The sequence below is a fragment of the Myotis daubentonii genome, chromosome 3 (genome assembly GCF_963259705.1).
Source record: "Myotis daubentonii chromosome 3, mMyoDau2.1, whole genome shotgun sequence".
Taxonomy (NCBI): Eukaryota; Metazoa; Chordata; class Mammalia; order Chiroptera; family Vespertilionidae; genus Myotis; species Myotis daubentonii.
Window position 1 is genome coordinate 42,302,975 of NC_081842.1, and position 27,467 is coordinate 42,330,441.

The following is a 27,467-nucleotide window of genomic DNA, read 5'->3' on the forward strand; positions in this document are numbered from 1 at the left end:
TCTTCCTTTGGTTTCTCTTTAGTACTCAATCGTTAGTCACCTCTCTGTTGCTCCCTTGCTTCATCTGCCTCCTGTTTAATGTTGCTGCTCCCCAAAGGTCTGAACTCAGGTTTCCAGGCTTCCTTCCTTCCTCTTCCCTCATGCTTTTGGCTCCTTATCTTCCTCCCAGACCTTTGGCCACACCCAAGTCCATGTTGCAAGCCACATCTTCACCTGGCTGCCTCCCAGACACCTCATTCACCTCACGTTTGAAATAGAACTCATTAGATAGCAAGAGCATGCACATCAGTGGATCTGCCATTTTCCCAAGGTCCCCAAAACAGTTGTCATTTCAAACTCTATCCTTCCATTATCGCTTACATTCCATCTGTCACCAAGCCTCATCATTTCCTCTGTCAGCATGCTTCTCTACTTCTGGTGCTGCCAATGGAGCAAACTCGCCACTCCTCTTATCTTAAAAACTTCGGTGCACTCCTAGCATCTCATCCTTGCCTCTGAGAACTCGTCCTCATCAATCTATTTTGCAAACCACCAGTCTATGTATGCCCTTCCCAAAGCTCCATTTCCATCACACTCTCATTCTCCCTCTTTAAAGGCTTAAAATGGCTCTCAAGTGCCCACAACTGCCAACAGTCCCTCCAGGATTTCAAGACTTTCCATTCACAAGATAAGACTCTTGCACTAAAGGTAAATCCAGACCTACAGGCTCCGAATGGGGAGTGGTGGATGGGAGTGACAGGTGGAATCTGTAACTTTACAAGCAGCCCAGATGATTCTAGTACAGATGTTCTGCTATTCAGCTGAGTAATACTGATCTGATCCACTCCTGTTAGCCACCTTTCCTCCTTTAGTTATTGCTGTGTGATCATTACTTTACACTCCCTTCAAAATTCTAATCATTTTTGGAAACTCAGTTCCAATCCTCCTTCTTCCATGAAAACTCGTTTTAACAGCTTCAGATGAATTTAGTACTACAGTTTCAACCTTGTTTCCCAGGCAAAAGTAATTAGATCCAAACACTTATTGGCTCTCTACTATGACCCAGGCACCATAAACAGGCACTTGGGCTAGAGAAATGTACCATAATCCCAGACCTCAGTCAGTTCATAGTCTAGTGACAAAGACAAGAAACCAATGACTCCAGGACAGTGTGATAAGATACCAGAGAGTAGAGAGCAAGCAGGTACAGAGAAGAGTGCAAGGAGAAGGGGACTCAACCTGGCTGGAGAGGTCTCAGAGAAGGGGAATCTGAACCGTCCTCAGTAAGAGGTGAGGACTTTGCCATAGAGACAGGAAGGACTCCATGTGTAGGAGTCCTGGCCACACAGGGGCTTGTGGGAACCCGGCTGCTGGGACAGGGTCTACAGGGGGGGCATGAGGGCAGGGGAGCCCGGATGGAGGAGATGCTGTCCTGCCAGGCTACCATGCAGACTTGATGCAGGAGCCCAGGGGAAGGTGTAGGAGGTCCATTTGGCCAGCAGGGCAGGTGTCTCTCCAAGAGCCTGTTTCATTAAGCACAGACTAGGTTCAGACTTAGTCTTACATCCCTCTTCTATTTCAATAAATTCCCCAAACTGCACATGGTAACAACAAAGAACACTTTATGTGGGCCAGCAATTTTCACCTGGTGTGCCGCAAGAATTTTGAAAACATGCAATACCTGACTATTTAGTCAGGGGCGCTGACCTTTTCCCCCCTTAGATTGTCAAATAAAAAAATGACAACAGTCAATAAAACAATAGTCAACTGGTATGAATGCCTTGTCTTTGACCATAAATATCTGTCATATATATTGTATTGGTCACGTCGAATAATAAGATTGTGTCTGATTGGTTCATGCTTGGTACCAGAAATCTCATATACAAATATGAATATATATTTTACTGATTTCATAAAAGAAGGGAGAGATAGAAACATCAATGATGAGAGAGAATCATTGATCGGCTGCCACTGGGGATCGAGCCCACAACCTGGACATGTGCCCTTGACTGGAATTGAACCTGGAACCCTTCAGTCTGCAGGCCGACGCTCTATCCCCTGAGCCAAACCATCTAGAGCAAGATACTGATTTTTTTTAAGTCACTTTAAAGCAAAGAGAAGGTAATTACTAATATTATTTTGTAAATCAATCAAAATTATACCTATTTTTGTCAGATTGGCAAAAAAGATATTTTTTGGTGTGCTGCAGAATTTTAGTAATTACTTTATGTGTAGCATGAGATGAAAAAGTTTGAAAATCATTGCTCTAGAGACTCATACAATGATCATGCTGAAGCCAATGATATTTTAAGCATTTATAAAAGGTTTGATGAATATCAACAGTTCCCTGGTTCCTGGAAGGCTAACAGTTTTGCTCAATAGCTGTTCACACTTTTCCACTTTTGTATCTGTTTCTATATTTTGTCTTACGTTAGTTAATTACTCTGATGTAACTACCTCAAATTGTTTTTGGAAGAGGATGGGGTATAAATAAATTATTATTAAAGTTTACCCAGATGGATGCTTGCTCTTCGGTATCACATAATAAAGAATGACCAAGTAATTTCATGCATACTTCATTTTTTAAAAAAGAGGGGTTGATTATAAACACAATCCCGTTAATCCTAATTCAAGTTAACAATCCTGCATTTGTGTAACATGTTAGGCATTATAAAGTTTTTTTTAATTGTTGCAAAAATATACATGACACAAAACTTAACCATTGAAACAATTTTTAAGTGTACAATTCAGTGGTACTAAGTACACTCACAATGTGGTGTAACCATTACCAGAACATTTCCATCATCTGAAACTGAAACTCTGTATTCATTAAACACTAACTCCCCATTCCTCCCTGCCACCAGCTCCTGGTAACCACTATTCTACTTCCTGTCTCTCAGAATTTGCCTATTCTAGATACTCCAAATAAGTGGAGTATACAACATTTGTCCTTTTGTGTCCGACTTATTTGACTTAGCATAATGTTTTCAGGGTTCATTCAGGTTGTAGTATGTGTCAAAATTTCATCCTTATTTAAGGCTATCTTTCATTATTTATATATACCACTGTTGTTTTTACTCACTCGTCTGTTGATGGAAACTTGGGTTGCTTCAACCTTTTGTCTATTGCAAATAATGCTGCTATGATCATTGGTGTGCAAGCCTCTGCTTGAGTCCCTGCTTTCAATTCTTGGGAATATATGCCCCCAAATGGTCTTGCTGGACCACATGCTATTTCTATTTTTAACTTTTTGAGAAACCACCGTACTGTTTTCCAAAGCAGCTGTACCATCAGTGCACCAGGGTTCTAATGTCTCCACAGCCTCATTAACACTTATTACTTTCCCATTTTTAAATGATAGCCAGCCTATTGGGTGTGACGTAAGGTGTCTTCTTCAATGTGTTTGTTATATTCCTTGAGCCACCCAACACCTGATAAAGAGCTCGTCCAGGACAGATGTCCTGTCTTACTCATCCTTGTCCCGTGACTTCCAAGCAGGTAAATTCCCAATAAATGTACGGAATGGATGAATGATAGATTCAGGAACAGACGGACGCCAATTCTGCGAGTAATAGTAGGCACTAATTGTTATTCTCATTTCACAGAGGAGGAGATTAAGACTCACAGCAGTAAGCGATTTGATTGAGATCAAGCTGCTGGCTAGGCATGGCCAGCAAGACTTCTCTAGCTTTAAAACCAGCGGCGGGGGAGCTGATATGCCAAGGGTGAATGTCAGTCCACTAACTGACATAAGTGACAGTAAGGACACAAGTGGGGTGGTGGGGAAAACTGGCTCAGGCCATGTGTGCTCATGTTTAGGATTCAAGGAATTGGGCTGAAGTCTCAGAACCATGGTCCACAGGCACATCTTCCATCCAAACATAACAAGATGTCCTGTGAGAGATTGCTGGTACACCAAGGAAATTCACGGAATACGGCTGAGAGGAAAACCATTATCTGCTCAGTTCACAGAAAAGGGTACTACTGGTACTAACTCCATCAGGAGTCTCCAAATTACTCAGTAATCTTCCGTAAAGAAAAGAAATTGTGAAACAGTTAATAAGCTTCCACTTCGTGCAAATAAAAAGAAATCTATTGAAAAAAAAAAAGGAAAGCCCCAAAGACAGAAAAATGTATAAAAATAGTCAAAAATAAAAAACCTTGGGAAGAGACACACTGCTTCCTCTGCCCTGTATACCTTTTTTTTTCAGACCTATTTGTATCTTTATCTCCTCTGCGGATAGCTTATTATTCCATTAATTCCTTTCCTCCCAAGAGGTTGTTTACTTACTATAATAGAACATATCTCTCAGAAATATTGCTCTCTCTCTCCAGCATTCCTTAACCCCGTAACTGCAGGTTCACCTAGCAAAATGTTTAATATTTGGTTTTATGACCTTAGGTCATCAGAACAATCAAGGCTGAGTCATGAAATATATTGTTTCAGATCAAATGATTTATTAAGGACTTTAGAGTTGCCTTTTTAGAAAGACTTACATGAAACAAAAATCTCAGTACAGTAAAACTATTTCTCACTCTAAACTAATGATGGTCCGCTTATCTCTCTATATAAAAGCCTAAGTGACCATCTGATCGTTAGACCATCCGACTGGTAGCTATGATGTACAATGACCACCAGGGGACAGATGCTCAGTGCAGGAGCCACCCAACACCTGATAAAGAGCTTGTCCCTGCCAAGTCACCTCAGCTGCGGTTCTCAGGTGACGCACCCAGAACCAGAAAGGAGGGAGCCTGATTCGGGGTGTGTCACCTAAGAATCGCCCTCTCACAATCCGGGAACCCTTGGGGGATGTAGGAGAGCTGGTTTTGCCCAATCCCCGGAGGCCAGGCTTAGGGACCCCACCAGTGCATGAATCTGTGCACCAGGCCTCTAGTATTATTTTATTTTATTTTTGTATATATTTTATTGGTTTTTTTACAGAGAGGCAGGGAGAGGGATAGAGAGTTAGAAACATTGATGAGAAAGAAACATCGATCAGCTGCCTCCTGCACACTCCCTACTGGGTATGTGCCCACAACCAAGGTACATGTCCTTGACCGGAATCGAACCTGGGACCCTTGAGTCCTCAGGCCGACACTCTATCCATTGAGCCAAACCGGTTAGGGCCAGGCCTCGAGCTTTAAATAATTAACTCAATATAAATCCCAGGCAGGCTTATAACTGTCTGGTTTGAGTGGGGTTTGAACCACATATGCTTCATAAAGCAGGCAATGAACAGTTAGAAATTTTTAACTATTAAGGAAAACAGAGAACTCTATTTCAGTTGTCCTTAAAACTTAAGTGTACAACCAAACTTAAGTGTAAAACACAAATGGTTGCATCTGGGCCAGGCCTGCAGCCTCCATGTCATAGTCAACACGATTTCCTGGGCACCTGCTATAATGTTCTTATTTTCTCAGTACTGCCCCATCACAGGACCCAAATCATTGTACTCAGTTTAGAGAGCTGGCAAGGCTGATACCAACTGTCTTTGAAAATATAAGCATTAGTCAGACAACATTCAAGATTGTCCCTACACAGATGTCATCATTCACTCAAGTTGGATGTGCCCTCCTGAGTAGGAGGCAGGAGATGGAGTTAGAGGTAGTCCCCGGAAACTTTCCCAGAACCCTGACGGCCCTGGGAGTGTGAGGTGTATGTCTGATCTGCAGGTGGGGAGGGGAGAGAAATGCTGGCAGAACCACTGTCAGGGAGTGGGCCCAGACCACTGCCACTGGGGCTGTCTGGGCATTGGCAGCCTGGAGGGAGACCTGTGCCACCTCACTCCACCCCACGCCCCTCTCCCCACCCCTCCCCCAGCGAGGCTGCCCCATCCACAGCACAGCTCTACTGGACCAAGGAGGGTCCCAGCCTCCAGGACCTGCCTCTCAGAGGCTGCCCCTGTCTGTGCGGGGCCCCTGCTGAGGTTAGATGGGCACAGAGAGAGGCCCTGTGTGTGATGGAGGAGATGATGGGTGCAGCAGGCCCCTGCCCTGTGCAGAGGAGAGAAAGGAAGGCAGTGGGTTCTGAGAATGGCCTGCGGTGAGTGCCTCTGTGTCCTCGGCTCCCTGCATCTTCCCGCTCCAGGTGTACCCCGTGTGGTTTCATCCAGCGGCCAAGCCCCGGAATGGAGGGAGGATGCGGACTGTGCCAAACCACAGGAGCAGAGGCAAGACTGTGGGGAGCGAATGCCTCAGTGTCAGCTCTGGGGCCTGCTGGCATCAGGGAGGAGCACACTGGGGCCACTGTCCTGCGGACGGGCTTCCTGGAAAGAAAGTTTGAATATGTGATGGATGTGGGGAGCGTTCAGCACACATTCAACTCAACCAACGGTCAATACATGCGGATCCACTCTGTGCAGAGCCCGTGGGGGATCCTTTGTGGGAACTGGAGACGAGTGGATGTGAGCTCCCCCCTTGAGGTCTGAGGCCTCTCAAAAGAATAGGAAACAGATCTGCAGACAATTTACACAGCGACACAGTGCCAACTGTTACTGACACGCAACGCCCTGGGCTGGGCCCGCTGGTGAGAAGAAGAGGATTCTGGCCCTTGGGACAGTCAAGTTCCATCCAGCCAGCGTTTCACAAACACGTGTTTGGTTCATGCATTTAGATGTGTCAAGCTTAGGGCTTGTGTGACACATGTAAGTGAAGACATTCACGTGTGGAGCTCAGAATCTATAGAAAAATAAGTCAGGGATAAAGGCCGTGGACGAGACCACCAGGGAGCAGGTGTGGGGAGGAAAGCCCAGCTGAAGGACTGTGGATGGAGTGGCTGGTGGGCAGCACAGGAAGAGGCAGCCAGAGATGGTGCATTATGTGAAGGGGCGATGCTGTATTAACAGAGACGTGAAATACAGCAGGTCCTTCTGCAGCCATGATGATGGGGCGCAGCATAAAGGCGCCTCGGCCAGCTCACCAGTGAGAGGCGCTTTCTGCAGCCGAGGTGGCATGAGGGTGACAGGGTCTACCCAGCCCGAGGATTGCCGAGCTCGGCCCTTCATGCACGTAATTGTTATTGCAGTCAGTCCTCACTGCATCCTTCCAGGCAGGAATGGCCTGCGGTGTAGAGAAGGTGGGTCACTTGCCCAGATTCTGTGGCCGGCAGGAAGGAGGTCAGGATTCCAGCCCATCCCTCTCAGCTCAGGCCTTGCATGAACACTCAGCAGTTTTAGAACACAGCCTGTGGTGTGTCTGAGTAGGACAGGGCCTGTACAGGGTCTGTGAGGACATCTCCAGCCTAAGAGAATTTAGAAAGTGCAAATTACCCGAGCCAGTCAAGCCTGGCTCTGTGTCCATATGCTTCAGTCGTGTTAGGCGCTAAGCGGATCAGCTATCAAAACTGCTTCTCCATTATTTCAGCGATGCATGCTTCTTTCTCAGGTCTCTTGCTCCCACCATCTCCTAGGTTCTCTTGTACTTGGGGTTCAAGTCTTCTTTCCCAACAAGTTGTGAGACATGCCCTTCTGCCTTATGCTCTGGTCCTGTCTCCCACATCTGCTTCTCCTCTGCTCTTTCTCTGCCTTATCTTATTCTTGCTAAATCTAACATGCAAATTGCAATTCCTCTCATTTTTTCCAGTACGTTCTGCTGTTCTCTAGTGCTCTGTGAAGCAAATTCCTGAACATAGTGGTTTTTGTTCACCAGCAGCGACTGTGGATAAAGAGGGCAAGGCGACCCTGTCTTCCTTCTTTGAGATGGTTAAATCAGCATCACCACTATCATCTAGTCTTGTTTCTAATTAATTTCAAATTTTTCATGCACTTCCTCCCAGTTAAATAAATTGAGGGCTCTGTTCTTAGCATCAAGCCTATCATTCTCTTTCTCCCCCTCTGAGGTGGGATGGGGAGCCAGCCTGGGGTGGGAAATCCTCCCACATGAACAAAGGAGCCTTCCAGACTGTTGCCCTCTTCCCTGTGTGGTGTGTACAGTGGGCACCCGGGCAGACGTTCTGGGCTACTCTGTTTATCCTCATCTCTCATCCACCCCCCCTTTCCACGCCCCCGCCGCCCCCCCTCCCACACACACACAAAAGCCACACACATCCTCTCATCAATCTCCTGACTTACACTGGAAATTATTTACCTGCCTGGGGCATCTAGTTCCATATGAGATGATATGAATATGTGATTTGCATGTATATATCAATGTTCTGGTCACTTTGTGAAACAGTCCTCTGGGTTTGTGCATGTGGAATGCTCTGGGGCTGACACATGGACCTATGTGGGCCTCGCTCCACATGGCCTGAAAGGAATATAAGGGTAACTGAACATTTGCCCATAGATATGGCATACACATATGACAGATGGGAAGAATGTATGTGAAATTAGTCAGGATTTTATTTTGCATAGGCAAAGAAGGGAGGTGATTTGCATGGCATGAACAATGAGTCAGTTTCCTTATGGGTCCCTGTCAGGGACCCCCTTACAAATCACATTATATAAATATTTCTATCTGTGTTCTGACATGCATATGGCACTATAACCTGAGTGGATAATAGCAGTTCTGAGGCATTCTCTCTATGGGATATATATATATATATATATATATATATATATATATATATATATATATAATTGGATGGCTCAAAATAAGCTAAAGGGCTTACAGAAAGCAGTTATAAACCATCTGGAAAATTTAATTTGAAATAACAGGTACAATACTGTAATTACAATTTCAAACTCGGATTCAGTAATCTACTTTTAACCCATTACCTGTCTTATTCCTTTTACAATAAGAAACACAAAGCTTTTAATTTACTTGATGTGGGTTAATCTTTTTTTTCCTCCTGTTCAGAAATATGTACAATTACAAAATTGTTCAAAGTATTAATGACAATGTTAAATGGTGATGTTTGCTAAGTGATAATGCTTGTTCTATAAGACGGCTGGAACATCTGCGGAATAAGAAACCGAACACATAAAGGATTTAGTTACCCTCTCCTTCAGTAGAAATTTACATTCTTCTGATTTTTGTCTAGAGGTGCGCATTAAGTACTGGGAGCAAGAAAAGCAGCTCCAAGACATTCGTGTGGATTCTGGCTCACAGTTGATCATCTGAGGGTATGTTCTCAACTAACGAGGCGCCGGGAAGCACTTCCTGGAGTGGCCTTGAACCCATCGGAACTGAATCCGGTGGGACCTACCCATCGACAGCAGCACATCATCACCACCACGCGGGTGGCGGCGGAGGGGCAAGCAGGCTGGGCTTCGCAATGACCCACGACGCCAGGAGGTGCAGGGAACTCGCGCCCGCAGCCCGCGCCGTGGGAGAGCCTCCCGGGCGCCGCGCCCCCGCCCTCCGCCGGCGCCCCTGATTGGGTCCGCTCTCATCTGCCCACTCCACTCGGCTCCCCGAGGAGGAAGCCAGCGAGTCCGGTCCGCGCTGACTGCCCAGGCCTTGCCCCGGATCAAGCGGGCACGTTTTGTTTCTGAGGCCAAAGGCCTTTGCTGCGATGTCGGGAGGACAGCCGACCTCCGACTGGGGAGTTTAAGGAGCTGGGCTTGGATTTGGTAAGTTGTGCTTTAAGCGCTCTTTGAGATTCAACTGGGCTTGAAAGGCAACTCCTTGGGGGAGGGGGCGATTCCCCTCTCTGCCTGGCATTTTTTAAAACGAACCGCTGGGGTGAAGCTTTAGTTTTCCGTGGCGTTTCCTTCTTTTGTCACTGAGGCTCCTGGCATCAGCGGTGCGCCAGGAGCTCTTTCTGTCCCGGCTCGCGCTTGGAAGAGTTGCTCTGAAACAAGGAAATAAAATGATGGGACAACCGGCAGCTCAGCCGAAACTTGCCTCCCAGAGAGGAGTAGCTGCCGCTCGTTCCGAACGAATGGACTGCTAGTCTAACAAATTGTATCTCCCAATGGAACTGTATTGAGACCAGTCGCTCCAGGGTAATTAACTAGAGATCGACGGTACGATTTTTAAAAATTGCTCTACAGCCGACGGCATCCTAAATGGGGTGACCCTCCCACACCGCCACGGGGTGGAAATGGGGTCCTCCCGCTCTGACCACTGAATGGGGGAAGCGCTAGCGCGCGTCTGGGAAACCTCAACTCCCTGATGAGTTGTTCTTTGTGCCCGGGAAGCGGAGACCAAGAGCAGCTCCAGGTCCGCGGTCCGGGCTCGGGCCGCCCAGCCTGCGCCCCGCCCCTGCCCGGCCGCCCGCCCGCCGCGCCGCCGAAGGGAGCAGCCCGGGACCAAGGAAAGGAGGCTCGCAGTCTCTTCTGTCCGCCCGGGACCTGACGAGGTTTCTTAGGACCGGAGGGGAAGGTGGCGAGGAGGTGAGGGCGCGCACGTTCGGGAGGGCGGCTGCAGGACTCCAGGTTGGAGCGCGCGCCGGGGCTCGGGCGCGCGGCTGGGCGTCGGGAAGCGGGAGCGGCCCCGCGCGCCACGGGGTCGGGCTGGGGCCGCGGGAAGCGCGGCGGGGAAGGGGGGCGCGTTTCCTCCCGAGCGCCTTTGTTCGCTGCTGCTTGGGGGCGGGCGCCGACCACCGGGACCCCGGGCCGAGCCGCCGCCCCGGCGCTGCAGGCGCAGTTAGGCTGGGGGGCGCGGAGCTCCGCTGGGGGGTAAGTTTCCTGGGGGGTCTGGAGGGTTCCCCCACCCGAGGGAGCTCCGGCGAGGCGCCCGCCGCGCCCCGCTGCTGAGACCCGCCCGAGCTCGGGGGACCCGAGGCCTCCGATTTCGGCGGGGGTCCCCCAACCTTGCGCTGCCCCGAGGCTGCGGGGGTGAATTCGGGTAGGAAGCTTGCGTCGTGGTGGAAACTAGGAACCGCCAGACTGAGGAAGCTTGCGTGGCTGGGGAAATGGAGACGGGGACGTGGGCCGGCTGGGGGGAGTGGGGCAGGAGACCTCTTCCTAGCGGGAAGGTCTCTGCCACTCTGTGGTTTTTTTGTTTGGTTTGTTTTTTATTTTACTCTGCTGAATTTTATTTTGCATCCCAAAGTGACGTCCCATATAGGTGAAAGTAGCAACTTTTCCTCTGACTCTGACCACACACCCTATCTTTTTTCTTCCCCAGTGCTGGTTTTCATAGGTTGTGGATCATGTTGAAGAGACACCTACGTTGAAGTTACACAGTGGTGGGTGGGGGCTTGTAGCTCATATTTAGGGTAATTCTCTGATGAAAGGACAGCTATTAGAACTGGACTTGGTCCTCTGTGTCTTTATTTTGGGAAACGTTGCCTGGTCCCTATGGGGGAGGGGAGAGAGATGTGAGAAGTTGAAACTGACCCAGAAAAGGATGACTGAAGGTAGTTGTATTAAGTAGTGGCGCTGAAAAGGTCCCATCCTGAACTTCCTGAAAGGGGACTGGTGATGAGCAGTTAAGGTTTTACTTTCTCAAAACAAACTTATGGTAGATTTTATATCTTGTCACAGGGGATGGGGCGCTGCTTTTTTTTGGGGGGGGGTCAACTCTTTTATTTTAAAGCAAGATACACTCAATATCTAAAATATTTCCTGTATATACTGAAAATGATCCTTCTCTCTCCTGCTCCTTCTCTCCCCCGCCCTTTCCCCTGTCCCACAGGCATTCTCCTTGAGTATTTACTGAGCACTCTCCAAGGGTGAGGCTGACTCTAACCCACATGAGTCCTCCAGGGGCTCACCCTGACACCTTAACATGGGGATGAGTGCGATGACAGGGGAAGGTCAAGCCAAGCGCAGAGAAACTGTTCTCCAGGAAGTGAGAAATGAGAGATGATTACAGACAATAGTCTGGGGAGGGACTGGGTTGGAGCAGGGGTTGAGTGGAGGGGGGCAAAAAAGGAAGAAAATGAGAGACATCTGTCATACTGTCAACAACAACAGCAAATGTGAAAAAGAAAACAGAGGCATAAATGATATTGGACATAGTGCTTTGCCCCCTCCCCACACAAAAAAATAAATCTCAAAAGGTGAAGAATTTTCAAAATAAAGTGTAGGCTATAGCAAATAAACTTTATATTTCACTAAAGTGGAGATCGAGTTTCCCTTTTATAAAAGACTGATTCAAATGATGAGACTGTAGGAAAAGAAAATAACTTTCTCTCAAATATAGCACAGGTTGAATCATAACTCATGGGTTTTGAAATGGGTCATCTTTTAAAATGGGTCACTTTGGCTAGAATCATTGCACTTGGTGACTTTCAAATTGAAAAAGTGGAGTTCTTTCTGAGGATCAGCTGCACTAGAATCTACGTAACAAAACAGGACATGGTAGTAGAAAGAAACCGGGAGAAATTCAGAAAGAACAGTGTGTAACTCTAGACCAGTGGTTCTCAACCTTCCTAATGCTGCGACCCTTTAATACAGTTCCTCATGTTGTGGTGACCCCCAATTTCATTGTTACAAATTGAACATAATTAAAGCATAGTGATTAATCACAAAAACAACATGTAATTATACATGTGTTTTCCGATGGTCTTAGGCGACCCCTGTGAAAGGGTCGTTCGACCCCCAAAGGGGTCGCGACCCACAGGTTGAGAACCGCTGATCTAGATGATCACAGTATGCATACACAGGGTGAGGCAAAAGTAGGTTTACAATTGTTTGTATAAAAAATAATAAAATAATAAATAATAATACAAGACTAAACTCTGTTTCTTGTATTTACAACTGTAAACCTACTTTTGTCCCGCCTCGTACATAGGTATAAGTATCTTATCATGTTTAAAGATAAGAAAGTTGGTCTAGTGAGATGACCAAAGTTTTTTTTAAATCCTCAACTGAGGATATGTTTTTATTGATTTTAAAGAGAGAATGGAAGAGAGAAACATGGACTGGTGGCCTCCAATAGGCGCCCCCAACTGTATGCACCGAACTACATATCCTGACCAGGGATCAAACCTGCAACCTAGGTATGTGGCCTGACTGGGAATCGAACCTGCAGCCTTTTTGGTGTACAGGTTGATGCTTCAACCAACTGAGCCACCCAGCCAGGGCAAGATAATCACACTTTGAATAAACAAAAGTGATTTTTTACATTTTAATGCCGGAATTTCAGAGGCTGACTTTGATCTGAAATTTTTACGATTATCGTCCATAGTGAAGGCTTTGACACTCTCAGAAGCCAGTTTTCTACAGAAAGGAATGAATGTTCTACCAATTCTGCAGGTAATAAGCTTCCCAGTTCAAAATACTATTACACAGCTTAAGATCCACCTAAGATTTCACATTTCGTATTTTATTCCTTTCCTCTAATTCTTTCTACAACTTTCTGATAGTTCTCTAGACAAAGTATGTTAAAAGGTTGACTGAAATCAGGTTTCCTCCATAATGTACAGGGTCTTATAACCTTTGGCTTTGCCATCATCGTTAAAATGTATTTTTTAAGGGCTTGTGGAAACCATATTGTTCTTTCCTGTCAAGGACAATAGAAGACCGTGGTTAGATGTTAGTAGTAAGTGCCTTTAGCAATCAGATCAGTATTTTAAAAAACTCCTATCTAGTGAATATTTTGCTAGAAGAATATTAGGAGTTTATCTCATCGTTTTTAAAGGAAAATAATCCCAAAGACTGTCAGCCATCTTCTGTCTATACCATCACAGTAAAGACCCATGAACAATTTCTAGAGAAAGGAAATTAGCGTACACTGAACACCTGATCTGCACCATTTTTTGGCAATAAATTATCTCAAAGGATCTTCAGAAAACACTGTAGTATATGGTTTGGAGACAAGTCAAGCTCATGTGACCAGTAAGTGGAAGCACCACTTTTATTCATATTCTGAAACTCTTGGTTGCTTCACTCTCTTGCCTCCATCAGGTGGAGTCCAGGCTGCACCAGAACGTTTACTCGCTCTGGTAATGGATACACGCTGGAAGCATCACTGAAGCCTTCCTGGCATCCCACCTACCACACAGTAAGTGAGGGAATTAATATCTGTTGAATTAATTAACTGTCGGCATTATCTACTTCCAGGGCTGCCCAGCATAATGCCTGAAGCAGGGTAGGTGCTTAATAAATGGTAGTTAACTTATTATAATAAGTGTTGACTAGCTGAGACAGAAATGTATTATATATACACATTGTGTTTTACACCATTGTTTTTGTACTCTGCAGACCTTCAATCAAATGTTGTTTCCCAAATATAATGTCCAGAACAGGGCATATGAACTGCCTTCGGACAACAGGCTTATATGTATAGTTTATATAATAGGTTTATAAGCGGTTAGATTGTCAGCTTATTTCTAAATCACTAGTTTTCATATCAGAATTTGACCTCAGCTTTGTATGACTCGTTCATTTCATCCAATACTTATTCAGCAAATACTTGCTTAAATCGTGCCCTCTGAGTCCTATACTTTTTCTCCTTCCCTCCTTCTCACTTCTTTTTTTTTTTTTTTTTTAACCTCCTTTGCCATTTTGGCTGCCCTCCCTTAAATACCCTAATCTTTTTTGTGGAGGAAAGGCTTTATACACCCACAAAGGACCCGGACTCACGAGGTCCCTGGGTGCTCTGGGATAAAGAAAAGGAAGGAGGAAAAGTAGAGACGGAGGGTCAGGAAAGGGTATGTTACAAAGGAAGTGAGAACAAGCTCGGACAAGACGCAGGCGGGAGGGAGCAAAACATAAGTGACTCCAAACTCACACAGTGAAGCAGGTTCTTTGCTTTCTTGGGTCACTTCTCTTGGCCCTGCCCCACCTGCTCCCCTGCCCTCCCATCCTGATGGGAGCTCCTGGAAGGGCAGCCTTGCCAGGGCTGGGAAGGCAGGGCAGGGGAGGAGCTCAGGGAGGGACCAGGGCCTCAGCTGGAATTTATGAGGTTATGTGGTGAACCCCAAGTCTCGGGACTTCAGTTTCTTCTTCTGCAAAATGGGGAGATGATTTCTCCCTCATAGGTTGTTGTGAGAGGTAAAGGGTCAGTACATGTGTCAGGCACTCCGAATGTGCCCGCTGTGCAGTAAACACACCCATGTTAGTGACTGTTGCTAGAGTGGGCAATGGAGAAGTTTGCTCGTTAAGTGGGCAAGCACAAAACAAGAACTGTGTCTAAAAGAGCAAACAGCCCTGTCAACCAACAGCTATGCTCAAGAATGAATACAGAAGGCCAAGCTTAGAAAGGCAAATGTTTGACCTTTACAAGGCCTACTTTATAGTTCAGCTTCTTTGTTTGTTTCAAATTCTGTATACTCAGACTCGTTACTGGAAATTTTTAATGACTTTTAATATAACTCCTGGAATATAATATCTGCTCTGTAGTCCTGTGTTACCAGTTTCCTTAGCACCTGTCTTTACTTAGGTCCTGTCTTTGTTTGTCTGTTCACTTGGTATTTCCCTGTCTTTATTTTTCCCATAACCAGCAAACAGAAATCTATACCTTTGTGTGACTTATAAAGAAGCATATAACTTAGTTTACATGGATGAGGCTTATTACTGGATTCACATGGTTGGTTTTATAACCTTGCTCTTTCTCTGTCCCACATCCATGCTTGCTGTGTTGGCATTGAAAGACTTTCGACCAACACTGAATCAAGAATTAACTCTTTAAATGTATTCTTTGTGGAGGGACAACAACTCCAAATAACTTCTAATCTTTGTCCAAGGTTTGAGCAAAAGTTTCATAGCTACTTACAGCCACACAAACACCTAAAAATAACTGCTGGGTAGAATTTTTTACAGGCCTTATGTTGAAAACAATTATTTTATTGCTTTGAGAGAGAGAGAGAGACTAACATTGATCAGTTGCCTCCTGCACGCGCCCTGATTGGGGATCAAACCCGCAACCTGGGTATGGGCACCAACCTGGAATCGAACCCACCACCTGGGGGTGTACGGATGATGCTCTAACCAACTCAGCCACACCAGCCAGGGCAACACCCAATTTGATTAAATAATAAAATAAAAGTGAGAGAGTATATGTGAGTTGTGTATTCAAATTTCAGATTGCTTCCTTCCTTCTTGAGCAAATAAAATAGGTAAAGAGTACTAAACAGAAACCAGTTGTGTTTCTCAGCACAAGTTACTACAACTAATGTGATAAGAAAAATCTATGGGAATCAAATTATAGTAAATTCAGGGCTTTTTATTCCTGATTTCTTTTAACATGGCAGTTTGGCTCCTGAGGATTGGTCCTAGCTATGTTTAACAGGGAGGAGATGATCAGACAAGCCAGGGAAAAATTCTTGAAATGTAAAACAAAATGTAAAGATGGGACAGAAAATATCAACATTTTTCCTTTTGTGTTATGCCCGGACAGGAAACAAAAACTGTGTTTCCCTGGGACTTTGGCCTAAAAGTTTAAATGTAAAAGGTACATAGTACTTAGGCTTTTTAAGAAAAATTGTAATTTTCTGAAGGAGCATTATTAGTTCATAATCATACTTGCATCACTTTTCAATGATCCTGGCCCTGACCTTCAGTATGCCTCAGGGAGTGGAGAGGGCAGGAGCCTGGGAATCCGAGACACACATGGGAATGAGAAGCTGACAATGTGTGACTCTTCTCCTATCTCAGTGAGGCAGGAAGTAAACGCATCAGCTAAGAGTGAGGAAGACAGTCCTCAGAGAGGGGAGACTTAGTATGGCTGGTGAAGAGACTGGGAGAGGGAGAAGGTCGGGACAAGTGAAGGATAGTCACACAGCACGGAGTGCCCTGCCCACAGCTGGGTATGGCCATTGGCAGGGATGCTGCATGCCTGGGTGTCACACCTTCCCCAGCAGCCTGGCGGGTGTTGTAGGAGCAGAGAAGATGGGGATGACCTGAGGTCTGGGGCTGTTGGGGTGGAAGGATGGGAACCGAGGAGAGGAGGGCGAAGGTGCCAGATGGTTCCTCATCCAAGGCAGGGAGGTGGGTCAGGAGCTCGCTGGGTGGGGTGAGGGGGTTGGGGGCAGGGAGAGGGGGGCAGAGTGTTCTAAATGAATACAGAGAGGTGGTGGTTGAAGATGAGTGTACTGGAGAGTATGTGTACTTGACTTTAGAATTTAGAGGGAATGAAGTTCCAAGCGAAGCCGCGTAAAGAAAGTGTGTAGCGGGGAGGAAATGTGAACACAGTGGTGCATACATCATAAAATAAGGCTTCCTTAAGCTTCTGAGTGCCTTCTTCATGCTCAGAGCGCCCACCGCATCTTCAGTCCTGCGTGCCTCCATCTCATGACCTGCGGGACTTCTCTACCTGCTGTGTCCCCAGCACCTCACACTCAATACAAATCTAAAACCGAACACGTTCCCCCTCACGCTAACTAATGAAACCAGTTTCCCTCCTCTGTCAGCAATGCTTGACACTAGATCCCACCCCTCCCTCCTCCTCCTCCTGACCCCCATCGCAGGTCACTCAGCAGGTACTGCTGGTTTCTGTTTTCCTTGAAAGGGTCCTCTTTATCCCCCCCCGCCCCCCCTCCACTCCCACCACGCAGGCTGGGTCCTCTCCACCTTGTGCTGTGTCAGCACGAGGCCCCGATGAACCAGTGTCTGGCCTCCAGGCCTCTGCGTCCATCCCGCATGCCATTGCCAGATCAATCCGAATATTAAGACAATTATCAGCTACACACAGACAGTTATCAGCAAGAAAGGCCTGTGTGTGGCTTCACGAGGAACTTCATTTCCTCTAAATTCTAAATTCTACTACACATACTCTCCAGTACACTCATCTTCACCACAACCTCATGCCATTGCCAGATCAAGAGAATATTAAGGAATCTGTTCCTTCTCAATCCAAATATTGCAAAAAGCTTAATTCATTTTGACAAGGGAGCTAGTAATAAAAATACAATCTCCTGTGACTTCCTGCTGACTTATTATTATCAAGGTTCTGCTTATGCAGGCCCCAACCTCCCTGCTTTCAAATTCATCCCTGTTTCTCCAATATTGGCCACACTGCGATTCTTTCTTTTTAAACATTTTTAAAAATATATATTTTTATTGGTTTCAGAGAGGAAGGGAGAGGGAGAAAGAGAGAAACATCAATGATGAGACAGAATCATTGATCGGCTCCTCCTGCACGCCCCACACTGGGGATTGAGCTGGCAACCTGGGCATGTGCCCTTGACCAGAATCAAACCCGGGACCCTTCAGTCTGCAGGGTGATGCTTTATCCACTGAGCCAAACCAGCTAGGGCGATTCTTTCCTTTCTTGCCTGAAATAGACTGCCTCCCTTCCTGCAGCCACCTACCTCCTGCTCGTCCTCAGGCCCTCTGACGAGCTGTCACTATCTCTCCTCCCGGGAACAGTCTGACTGTGCCTGGAGCTGGTGCCGCCCAAAGTCAGGCTGACACATGGTCTGTACCTTCTGTGGCGTGTTGTCACCCCTGGGAGCTGTGCTTTCATATGGGCACCATGGGTCTTGTCTCAACCAGATTGTAGATGCTCTCAGACTGGAGACTATAAAATACTACTTCACGACTCCCACTGGGCCTGGCACAACTATTTCCACAGCGAGGACTCAGATACTTGTAGGATTCATTGAAACACTGGACACCGAGATTGTTGAACTTAAAGTGCACACCTCACCATCTTGATGTATAGCATCAAAATGTATAGCAGGTTTGCATGGTATTTTAGGATTACAAAAGGAGACTCAACAAAGAAATGAATTGATGGCCTGGGTGAAGCAGGATAAAATCGGGGGTAGTTTAGTGAACCTGGTTGCCTGTACGTGCACTAACTGGGTTTTTCCAGCAAAGTTTAAGGAGCTGTGCCCGCAGTTAAGAGTAATTGAGGGGCACAGCTCCCAGACTAAAAGGTATTTGGGGTGGGGTCTGCCACCTTCTCTTTTGATGCTCCTACTTCTGTTCTTTCTTCCTCTGACTACTCCTGTCTATTAGGGAAGAGGATATTAAGGATATCTGTTCCTTCTCCATCCCAACAGAAGCAAACCCAAGTTGCATCCTGAATATTTGAATATTTTCCTTTAAGCAGTTCTTTGCCCTGTGCTCCCTAAGGTCTTTCCTGTTTCCCATTTCCAGCAGGCTCCGAGTCACCTGTTACTTCTCTGTGCCCTCATTAACCATACATTGATATCACCTCCCATTTGCAGATGAAGTCACCAAGTCAGAGTGCACTGAGGGGTGCCCGAGGTTACACGATAAATCTGGCCCCAAAGCAGGGTAGCCCTGGAGTTTCCCGCCTGTGGACTGGTCACTGCACCGAGCTGTGGGCACACAAAGGAAGCTGCACCCACAGCATTCTGTGTGGTCGTGCTGAACTTTGCAAGCATTGTGGGGATGGCTTTGTTTCCTGGAAGGCCCTGCGTGTTCTTTCCCCAGGCCGGGCAGGTCTGTGGGCTTCTGCTCGGTTCCCTTTCCTGCAGGTTGAATACGGAAGCTAGAAGATGTGCTCTGGAAAAGCTGTAAGACTGCGAGTCAGAAGAGTGGGGGGCAAGTGCATGTGCGTGGTCTCCGTTCGCAAAAGCCAGAGTTGGGGGCAACGTGGTCTCGTTGTAATTAACGAATTTAGATCCCGGAGGTGCTCTTGCTTTTGGTTGGGAAAGGCCACCTGGTGACTATGTTCCGTGTGGAGGAGTTCAGGTGTTCTTTTGTTAGAAAGAAGAAGCTGGGTACTCTAAAAGAGTAGTTTGCCTTTCCCAGATCTTCCCCTCACCCAACCAGGCATGTATTTCTATCCCTGGCATGTATTTCTGATGGATATAAATGGTGGGTAAACAATTCAAGCCCGCACAGGTGAAGAAATCTTGTTTTAGGGCTTTACTTGCGGTCCAGAACCTAAATAAGCAGCATGGGTCATTAGCTTCGTGACAGGTTCTTTGTCATCTTTCATCAAACTGTTCTGACTCTTTGCGGTCAGTTGGAAGAACTATGGGAAATTAAGGTAAATACAGATGTGATGTGAGGATGGGAGATAAAATAAATGTTGTGGGCTGGCTGCTAGGTTGTAGTGACGTTAGCAGCAACACACCCACTGGATGAGTAATAGATCGCAGTTCATTGGAGAGATACCAGGGCAACTGAGAGTCAAGTGTACATGAGGAAGCTGAGGAGTAGGCTTGTGGGCGGATTGTCTAGCAAGAAGGTCAGACTTGTAAACCACTGTGAATGTGGGCCGAGGCAGCTAGCCCTGGAACGCACTAAGCACAGCTGCTCAGATATGGGAAGCTAGTCTGTGCCTGTGGTTCCGAAGTTTACTCCTTTGTTTCCTTCCCAAGGTCTTTAGGAATAGAAACCGCAGGTTAGATTCAACTGAGAATTTTCTCTGAATTCTTTTTTTTTTTTTTCCCCAAATGTATTTTTATTGATTTCAGAGAGGAAGGGAGAGGGAGATGAAAACATCTATGATGAGAGAGACTCGTTGATCGGCTGCCTCCTGCACGCCCCCTACTGGAGATCGAGCCCACAGCCTGGCATGTGCCCTTGATCGCAGTTGAACCTGGGACCGGATGCTCTATCCACTGAGCAAAACCGGCTAGGGCTTTTCTCAGAATTCTTGAACACATGCTATCTTAAACATCTGCAGATAAGAAATCTCTGTTATTTTGTGGTAAGCCTCCAATTCCTTCAATGTGTCTGGGGCAAGCTTTATTGGATCTGTACTATTATGAACTTGCTTCCATCATTCATCTATTTTGCCTTGAACTGTATAGTTACTTTCATCCTGACTGTATTTCAAATCAGTAGTCTTGGATGGACCCGTTTGAGAGATTTAAACTTTAAGTATATACGATGATAGCCATTTTAGAGGGCTTTTATTTTTTATTTTTTTTAAGGTTGAGGAGAGAAAAGGGTCTCTGTATTCTGAATGGGAAGAAAGTAGAGAGTGCTTCTTTCTTTTTCCCTCTACTTCCCTTAAAAAAAAATAGACAGCTGTATGTCTCTCTAACTGCTTGCTGCCTCGTTGCCCTATCCAGGTCAGTCCAGTTACATTTAGTTTGTAAGGAATTATGAGTAGTTTATTTCTTTTCGGCAACCCATTCACTTGGCATCTTTTCTCATCCCACCTCTAATAGGCTACACTTAACTTCCGCAGAAGGAAGTACATGGGATACCTGCTCGAAGCCAGCCACCGAACTCGATGAAGGATGCCGGCGTGGGAACATATTGATGTGCCAGTGTCCTCATTCTATAGCGTGTTCCATTCTTTTGCAAGCTCAGCAAAAATGGTCTTCAAAGAAAACATTTTGTGACATAAGAAGCTCCTTTTACATTTGTAACGACCAGCCTGTCTTAAGATGACCATCGGCTCTACAGAGTACGAAGCTCTGCGGTCTCGAAGAAGCACATGCCCATTTAACACGGAGCCTAACTAAGAACGGACGTCAGAATGTTTGTTAGTGGCAGAAGAGTGAAAAAATGGCAGTTTGTCCAGTTATTTGCCACTTGTTTCATACTGAGCCTCATGTTTTTTTGGGAACCATTTGATAACCACATTGTGAGCCATATGAAATCCTACTCTTACAGATACCTCATAAACAGCTACGACTTTGTGAATGAGAGCCTGTCTCTCAAGCGCAGCGAGGATGGGGCGCCTCGCTACCAGTACTGGATTAACCACAAGGAGAAGTGCCAAGCACAGGATGTCCTCCTATTACTGTTTGTAAAGACTGCTCCTGAAAACTACGACCGACGTTCTACAATCAGGAAAACGTGGGGCAATGAGAAGTATGTTCGGTCTCAACTTAATGCCAACATCAAAACTCTGTTTGCCTTAGGAACGCCTTCGAACCCACTGACGAGAGAAAAACTGCAAAGGAAATTGGTTTGGGAAGACCAGATATACAATGATATCATTCAGCAAGACTTTGCTGATTCTTTCTACAATCTGACTCTTAAATTACGTATGCAATTCAGTTGGGCAAATACCTTTTGTCCACATGCTAAATTCCTTATGACTGCTGATGATGACATATTTATTCACATGCCAAACCTTATTGAATACCTCCAAAGTTTAGAACAGATGGGTGTTCAAGACTTTTGGATTGGTCGTGTTCACCGTGGTGCCCCTCCCGTTAGAAACAAACAGAGCAAATACTATGTCTCCTATGAAATGTACCAGTGGCCAGCTTACCCGGACTACACTGCTGGGGCTGCTTACGTGATCTCTAGTGATGTAGCTGCCAAAGTCTACGAGGCCTCACAGACACTCAACTCTAGTCTCTACATTGATGATGTGTTCATGGGCCTCTGTGCCAATAAAATGGGGATAGTACCACAAGACCATGTGTTTTTCTCTGGGGAAGGGAAAACTCCTTATCATCCCTGCATCTACAATAAAATGATGACATCTCATGGACATGTTCAAGATCTTCAGGACCTTTGGGAGGATGCCACAGACCCTAAAGTGAAAACAGTTGCAAATGGTTTTTTTGGCCAGGTATACTGCAGGATAATGAAAATAGTTCTCCTTTGCAAGTTGACCTATGTGGACACATATCCCTGTAGGGCTGCCTTTGTCTAATAGTACTTGAATGTTGTATGTTTCCACTGTCACTGAGCCAAACCTGGATGAAAAACCTTTAAATGTTGGTCTATACCTTAAGTGAACGATGAATATGAACAAAACAAAGAAATATTTTGAAAGTGCAGTCTCTCAGAATTTTTCTTTGATTGTAGAAGCTATTCAGTATAACTTATCTACTTCATTGCCTAAATCCATTTCAAGGAATTTATATTTAGAAAAGGCTTGTGAAAACAAAACTAAAGGGGAATTCAAGTTCTCAATGCCACACATATATCTGCAGCATAAAGAAGTTATTAAGGAACCACAGTGTTAGTAGAATAACTGCATTGGAAAGTACCAACCGAGTGTAGAGTATACCATTTCAAAGAAAGGAATATATTGTTAAACTAGGTATACAAGTTAATTTTTATTAAAGAGCACTTGATGGAAATGGTGGGGGCAGTGGAGGATTGGCATAAGAGAAAGTACTGCATCTGGTAAAGGCAAGCCTCATATTTTTCAGAGGAGATTTAGGAAAATGTATAGCAGGTCCTCACATAACCTGGTTTTGTCAAGCATCATTTTGTTACAGCATTGATGAGATTTTGTAGGAACTTGACTCTTGTTTATATCAATTAGCCTATTGTAAAAATTTTTCATTATACGTTGTTCCACTGCAGTTCCAACTTACCGATAATGTTAAATGAGGACTTCCTGTACACAATTTCTTTATAAACAGCCAAATCACTATTGTCACATCCATGTAGATAGTATTGGGGCCATTTAAAACATATTTATGTCTTTTTCCAAAGTTTAATGTAAAACTGGAGAAGTCATTAGCTCTGCCCTAACTGGTACTCTCTATATATTTATCATTAGAAAATGACATAAAACATGGCAGCTTGCTACCCATAGGGTCCTTCTGTAAGAAGAAATCATTGTTTATTCAAATAAGCTGATATTAATTTTAATTCAATGAATTTTTCAACTGGTTCTTAAATATTCAATATCGGTCTGTTTTTAAGGTAGTTATTTGAATGTAGTTTGCATAGAGGCATAATATTATGAAGACTTCAAAAGGAAAGGTAGAACATTAAAAACTTATTTTCTCTATAAATTATAAAATAAAATTCTTAATATCTAAATTATTGTAATGGTTACTAAAATTAGCCTACTTCTCCCCAACAGGTTTCATAAACCACAGTATTTTGTTCCAGTTTCAGATTTTAAAATTGAGAGTATTAAACGTCACACCAAAACTAAAGTATCTTCAAAAAATCGATTTCATCAAAACAACCATTAGACGTATCTTTGACTTTTAAGTATTTCAAACTTGAAGTCAGAATGAAAGTTGTCAGAATGAGATTGAAAGCATTTGTAAAGCCATATGTCCCTTATAATCCAGGAGATGTGGCTGAGATAGAACAGAGGGAGTTTCATTTCTTTTACAGAGCAGGGTAGAAAGGTGGTCTTGGTGCTAACAGCTTCCCCGCACTGCAGAAAGAACGGGGTGATGCCTATTATTAGGGGGATCATCTGAAAGCCAAAATAGCGACCTCAGCGAAAGCAGTTGTACCGATTATAGAATCTGTCTGCAGAGGTGCTTGTTAGGGAAAATGAAGAGTCTCTCGTGTACTTAGATGAGGTCTGAAACATGGAAAACAAAAGAAAACTAAAAAAAGAATCCTCAGTAAACACAACTAGATGATGGCATATACAATTATTTTTTGCAGGTAGCTTTTTAGTATTTACAGAAATCTTTTTCTCTGTTTTGAACATTGAGGCTTGTTTATGTTGATTGCTGAGATAATTCAGAATTCTTAACTAATGTCAAAACTACAGTGTCAACCATTGTAGTTTATAGTTCCCTTCAGAGTAGATTCGGGTTTTTTAGATTACAGCTTGAAATTTGCGACCAATTTAAAAAACTGGGGAGAATAAAAGCACAGTTTGATAAAGCAGATGTATAATTAATTTTCATTAGTTGCGTCTTTATATAACAGCTTGCCTTTTGGCCATACACACCCTGTGTAGCTATACTTGTAACTGTCTAAATTTTTCATTGGTTGAAAATATCAGCATCTCCCTGGCCATTGAAACTATCTCGTTTGTTTACAGCAATACTTCTGTGAAACAGTTATTTATTTGTGAAAGAGCTCTCCTCAACTGTGTTCATCTTTTTCCTTTTTGCTGACAATAGAACAGATTTAAATTTGCAGGCCCTTCCTTTTTGAATAAGAAGGAAGTTGCCAGATGCTTCTTTCATCAGACTTAAAGTACTGAGAAGACTATTTGTAAATACAATATAAGGATTCCTGCCTTTTAAAAAGGAAGGTACAACTTTGGTGCTCCAATGCAGGGCTGTCTGAAAACTCATAAACGAAGGAAAAATAAACAATCAGCCTGGATGGTCACTTGGGTAGAAGACGGTTGTACACAGTGTTATTGCTAAAAACGTTTTACCTCTTGGTTGGTTCGCATCTTTTTTTCTTTCATATTATTAATTTGATACCAAAATGTTAAATATTTATATTATTTGAATTTTGCTTATATGTTAAAATAATTAGTGGTGTTTTTTTTTTTTAAATAAATCTGTGATTTACAATAAACAACTTGGAAATTGTCAGCAGATGTGTATTTTCATAAGGGTTTTTAAACTCCTGTGTGAACACCATTTGTTTATATCTAATCAGCTTGTTCTTTTTAATGTCAGAGGAGCCTATGGTACACAGTCTTGCTCCAGCTTGCTGCTGTGCCTAGGATAGATGTGTCCTCTGCACACTGGAGCCCCAAAAATGCTTCTTTTGTTTGTTAAATGACTGAGGTTGGAATGTCTGAGGGAGGGAATTCCAGATTGTTTATGATGGGCTAAAGTAACATGTAGCCATAGTGTCTTAAGACACCATTTGAAATGGTCATATTTTCCTTTTATTTGAGACTAGAGGCCTGGTGCATGAAATTTGTGCACTTGGGAGTGGGGAGGGAAGTCCCTCAGCCCGGATTGCGAGAGGGTGCAGGCCAGACTGAGGGACCCCACCAGTGCATGATCCGGGGCTGGGGAGGGATTCGGAAGGTTGGCCAGCCAGGGAAGGACCATGAGAGGGCTCCAGGGCGTGTCTGGCCCATCTCGCTCAGTCCCAATTGGCCGACCCTAGCAGCAAGCTAACCTACTGATCAGAGCGTCTGCCCCCTGGTGGTCAGGGCATGTCATAGCCAGTGGTTGAGCAGCCTTAGCATATCATTAGCATATTACGCTTTGATTGGTTGAATGGACGACTGGACACTTAGCATATTAGGCTTTTATTATATAGGATCCTTAGCCACCTCAAAGTAGATTAAAATTTAGCCCTGGTCTTGTAATGCCAGGAATGTTCTCAGGTTCCTCTTGGAGTGTTTGGTGCTTCAGCATATTTATACATAGTATGTTCTCATCTGCTTTTCACCTGATTCCTGCTCACTTCTTATAATATACTGTGAGTCATTCTATATATATTTTTTAAAACTTGAAAGTTATCTGAATTATTTGGTTGTAGTAGAACTTTTTACTTGCAAGGCATGGTTGAGGTGTTTGTACTCTGGACTCAAATGATGATCACTTGGAAGAATTAATGAACTTGACCTATATGTGGGACTTCAATTGAACTCCATAGCTGCAATGAGAATCAGACTGATCAGACCAGAGAACTCTTGATATGCACAGTGATCCATTCCGCTGTAACAATCAGAAAGGATAGGTGCTCCCTGGCTGTTTCCCTGCAGTCACCACATGGTGCAGTGAAACAAGCCTCAGCCACAGCTCTCCCTCTGATAATCCTCTGCTCCAGACCTCCAAGACTCCTTACTGCCTCCAGCATCAAGTCTAGTCTCTTCTACCTGCTCCCCAAGCCCTTATGTAATGTTCCTTTCCTTCTTCATTCCTTATAGCTTTATTTTTTCCATTGCCACTCTTATCCATCACAAATCTCATTCAATCTCATACATGGGTAAGTTCATTTCCTTTGCCAAAAACACTGTTTCTCCTGTAGCTACTGAAATCTTGGCAACTCAAAATTAACTGTTCTATAAAACATCTCCTACCCTCCCCCTCAAATATCTACACTAATAAAAGAGAAACATGCAAATTGGTGTCACTCTGCTACACCCACCAGCCAATCGGAGCAACTATGCAAATTAACCCAACAAAGATGGCGGTTAATTTGCATGTGCAGGCACAGAGCGAAGACTGAAGACTGAAGAGGTTTGGCTTCTCCCCTGCGGCCGGTCCAAAGGCCTAGGTCCTGGGTGCTGGAGGAAAACCAGTGCCAACAGCCAGGGGAAGGGAGGCTTATTGTGCGAATCTTCTTGCAAAGGGCTACTAGTATACTTGTAAATGTACACTTACCACATATATTACTATTACCTACTAATTGTTTCATGTGGTTTTTTTTCCAACTAAAACTGAAGGTAGGGACTGCACAGTGCTCAAAAATCATTATTTTTTTTAATCATTATTTTCAAATATAATAAAGTAATGTCATTTTGGCAAGCCATTCAGATATGAAAAGAAGATTAATTACTAAAACCCTAATGGACATTATCTGACATAACATTTCACCTATACTATTTAAAAGTTTATAATTTATTTGATGAAATCTGAATGCTTACCATATACCAAGCATATTGTATCTATCAACTTCAGCCCCAACAAATTTGTATTAGTTATGCATAAACATGCAAATGTATAAAATCAAAAGTGAATCAGAAAATATAAACTGTTGCAGCAAAGATTAGTGATTTTAAGGTATTCAAAGCTGGTGGTAAAAACAGGCTTATAAATTCTGTCTTATGTTTAATCCACTAGCTATTTTTGCCTTTTCTCGAAGTTCTTTTGCAAAAATCAAAGGTATTTTTGTTTCATTAAATGCTGTAACTTTTCCTTTGTAGTTCTCATTAGAAGTATAATTTAATGGTCTACTGTAAATTAATACAACAACTCACTTAATTGGACCTATTTAGTCAAATTCATTTACTAAATTAATAGTTCAATTAAAGGGCTGATTTAACTAATAATTTTATAAAGATAAGATTTATAATTCTAAAAGTAAAATTATAATGATAAAAGTAGGTAGGTTGTAGTAATAGTTAGAAAAGTCCCAAAAGATATACCATCACTTGAGAAAAACAAGATAACTAAACCCACTTTCAGA

At 44.2% G+C, this 27,467-nt stretch overlaps 2 protein-coding genes across 17 annotated transcripts in view; one reads left to right on the forward strand and one right to left on the reverse strand.

Annotated features, from left to right (window-relative positions):
* MCF2L2 (MCF.2 cell line derived transforming sequence-like 2) overlaps positions 1 to 27,467 on the reverse strand; it is a 232,262-nt gene that overhangs the window by 57,976 nt on the left and 146,819 nt on the right. The gene's annotated exons all lie outside the window — the stretch shown is intronic.
* Positions 8,775 to 24,907, forward strand: B3GNT5 (UDP-GlcNAc:betaGal beta-1,3-N-acetylglucosaminyltransferase 5). Of its 10 annotated transcripts, XM_059687151.1 has the most exons (4): positions 10,559 to 12,811; positions 13,000 to 13,067; positions 13,719 to 13,815; positions 20,852 to 24,907. In XM_059687151.1, exon 4 carries the CDS (start codon positions 21,166 to 21,168, stop codon positions 22,297 to 22,299), a length of 1,134 nt encoding a protein of 377 aa, XP_059543134.1. In that variant the 5' UTR covers positions 10,559 to 12,811; positions 13,000 to 13,067; positions 13,719 to 13,815; positions 20,852 to 21,165; the 3' UTR covers positions 22,300 to 24,907. The 10 variants fall into 10 exon arrangements, with proteins under 10 accessions (XP_059543129.1, XP_059543137.1, XP_059543135.1 ...); XM_059687146.1 differs by lacking the exons at positions 10,559 to 12,811; positions 13,000 to 13,067 and adding an exon at positions 8,775 to 9,491; XM_059687152.1 differs by lacking the exons at positions 10,559 to 12,811; positions 13,000 to 13,067 and adding an exon at positions 9,560 to 9,887.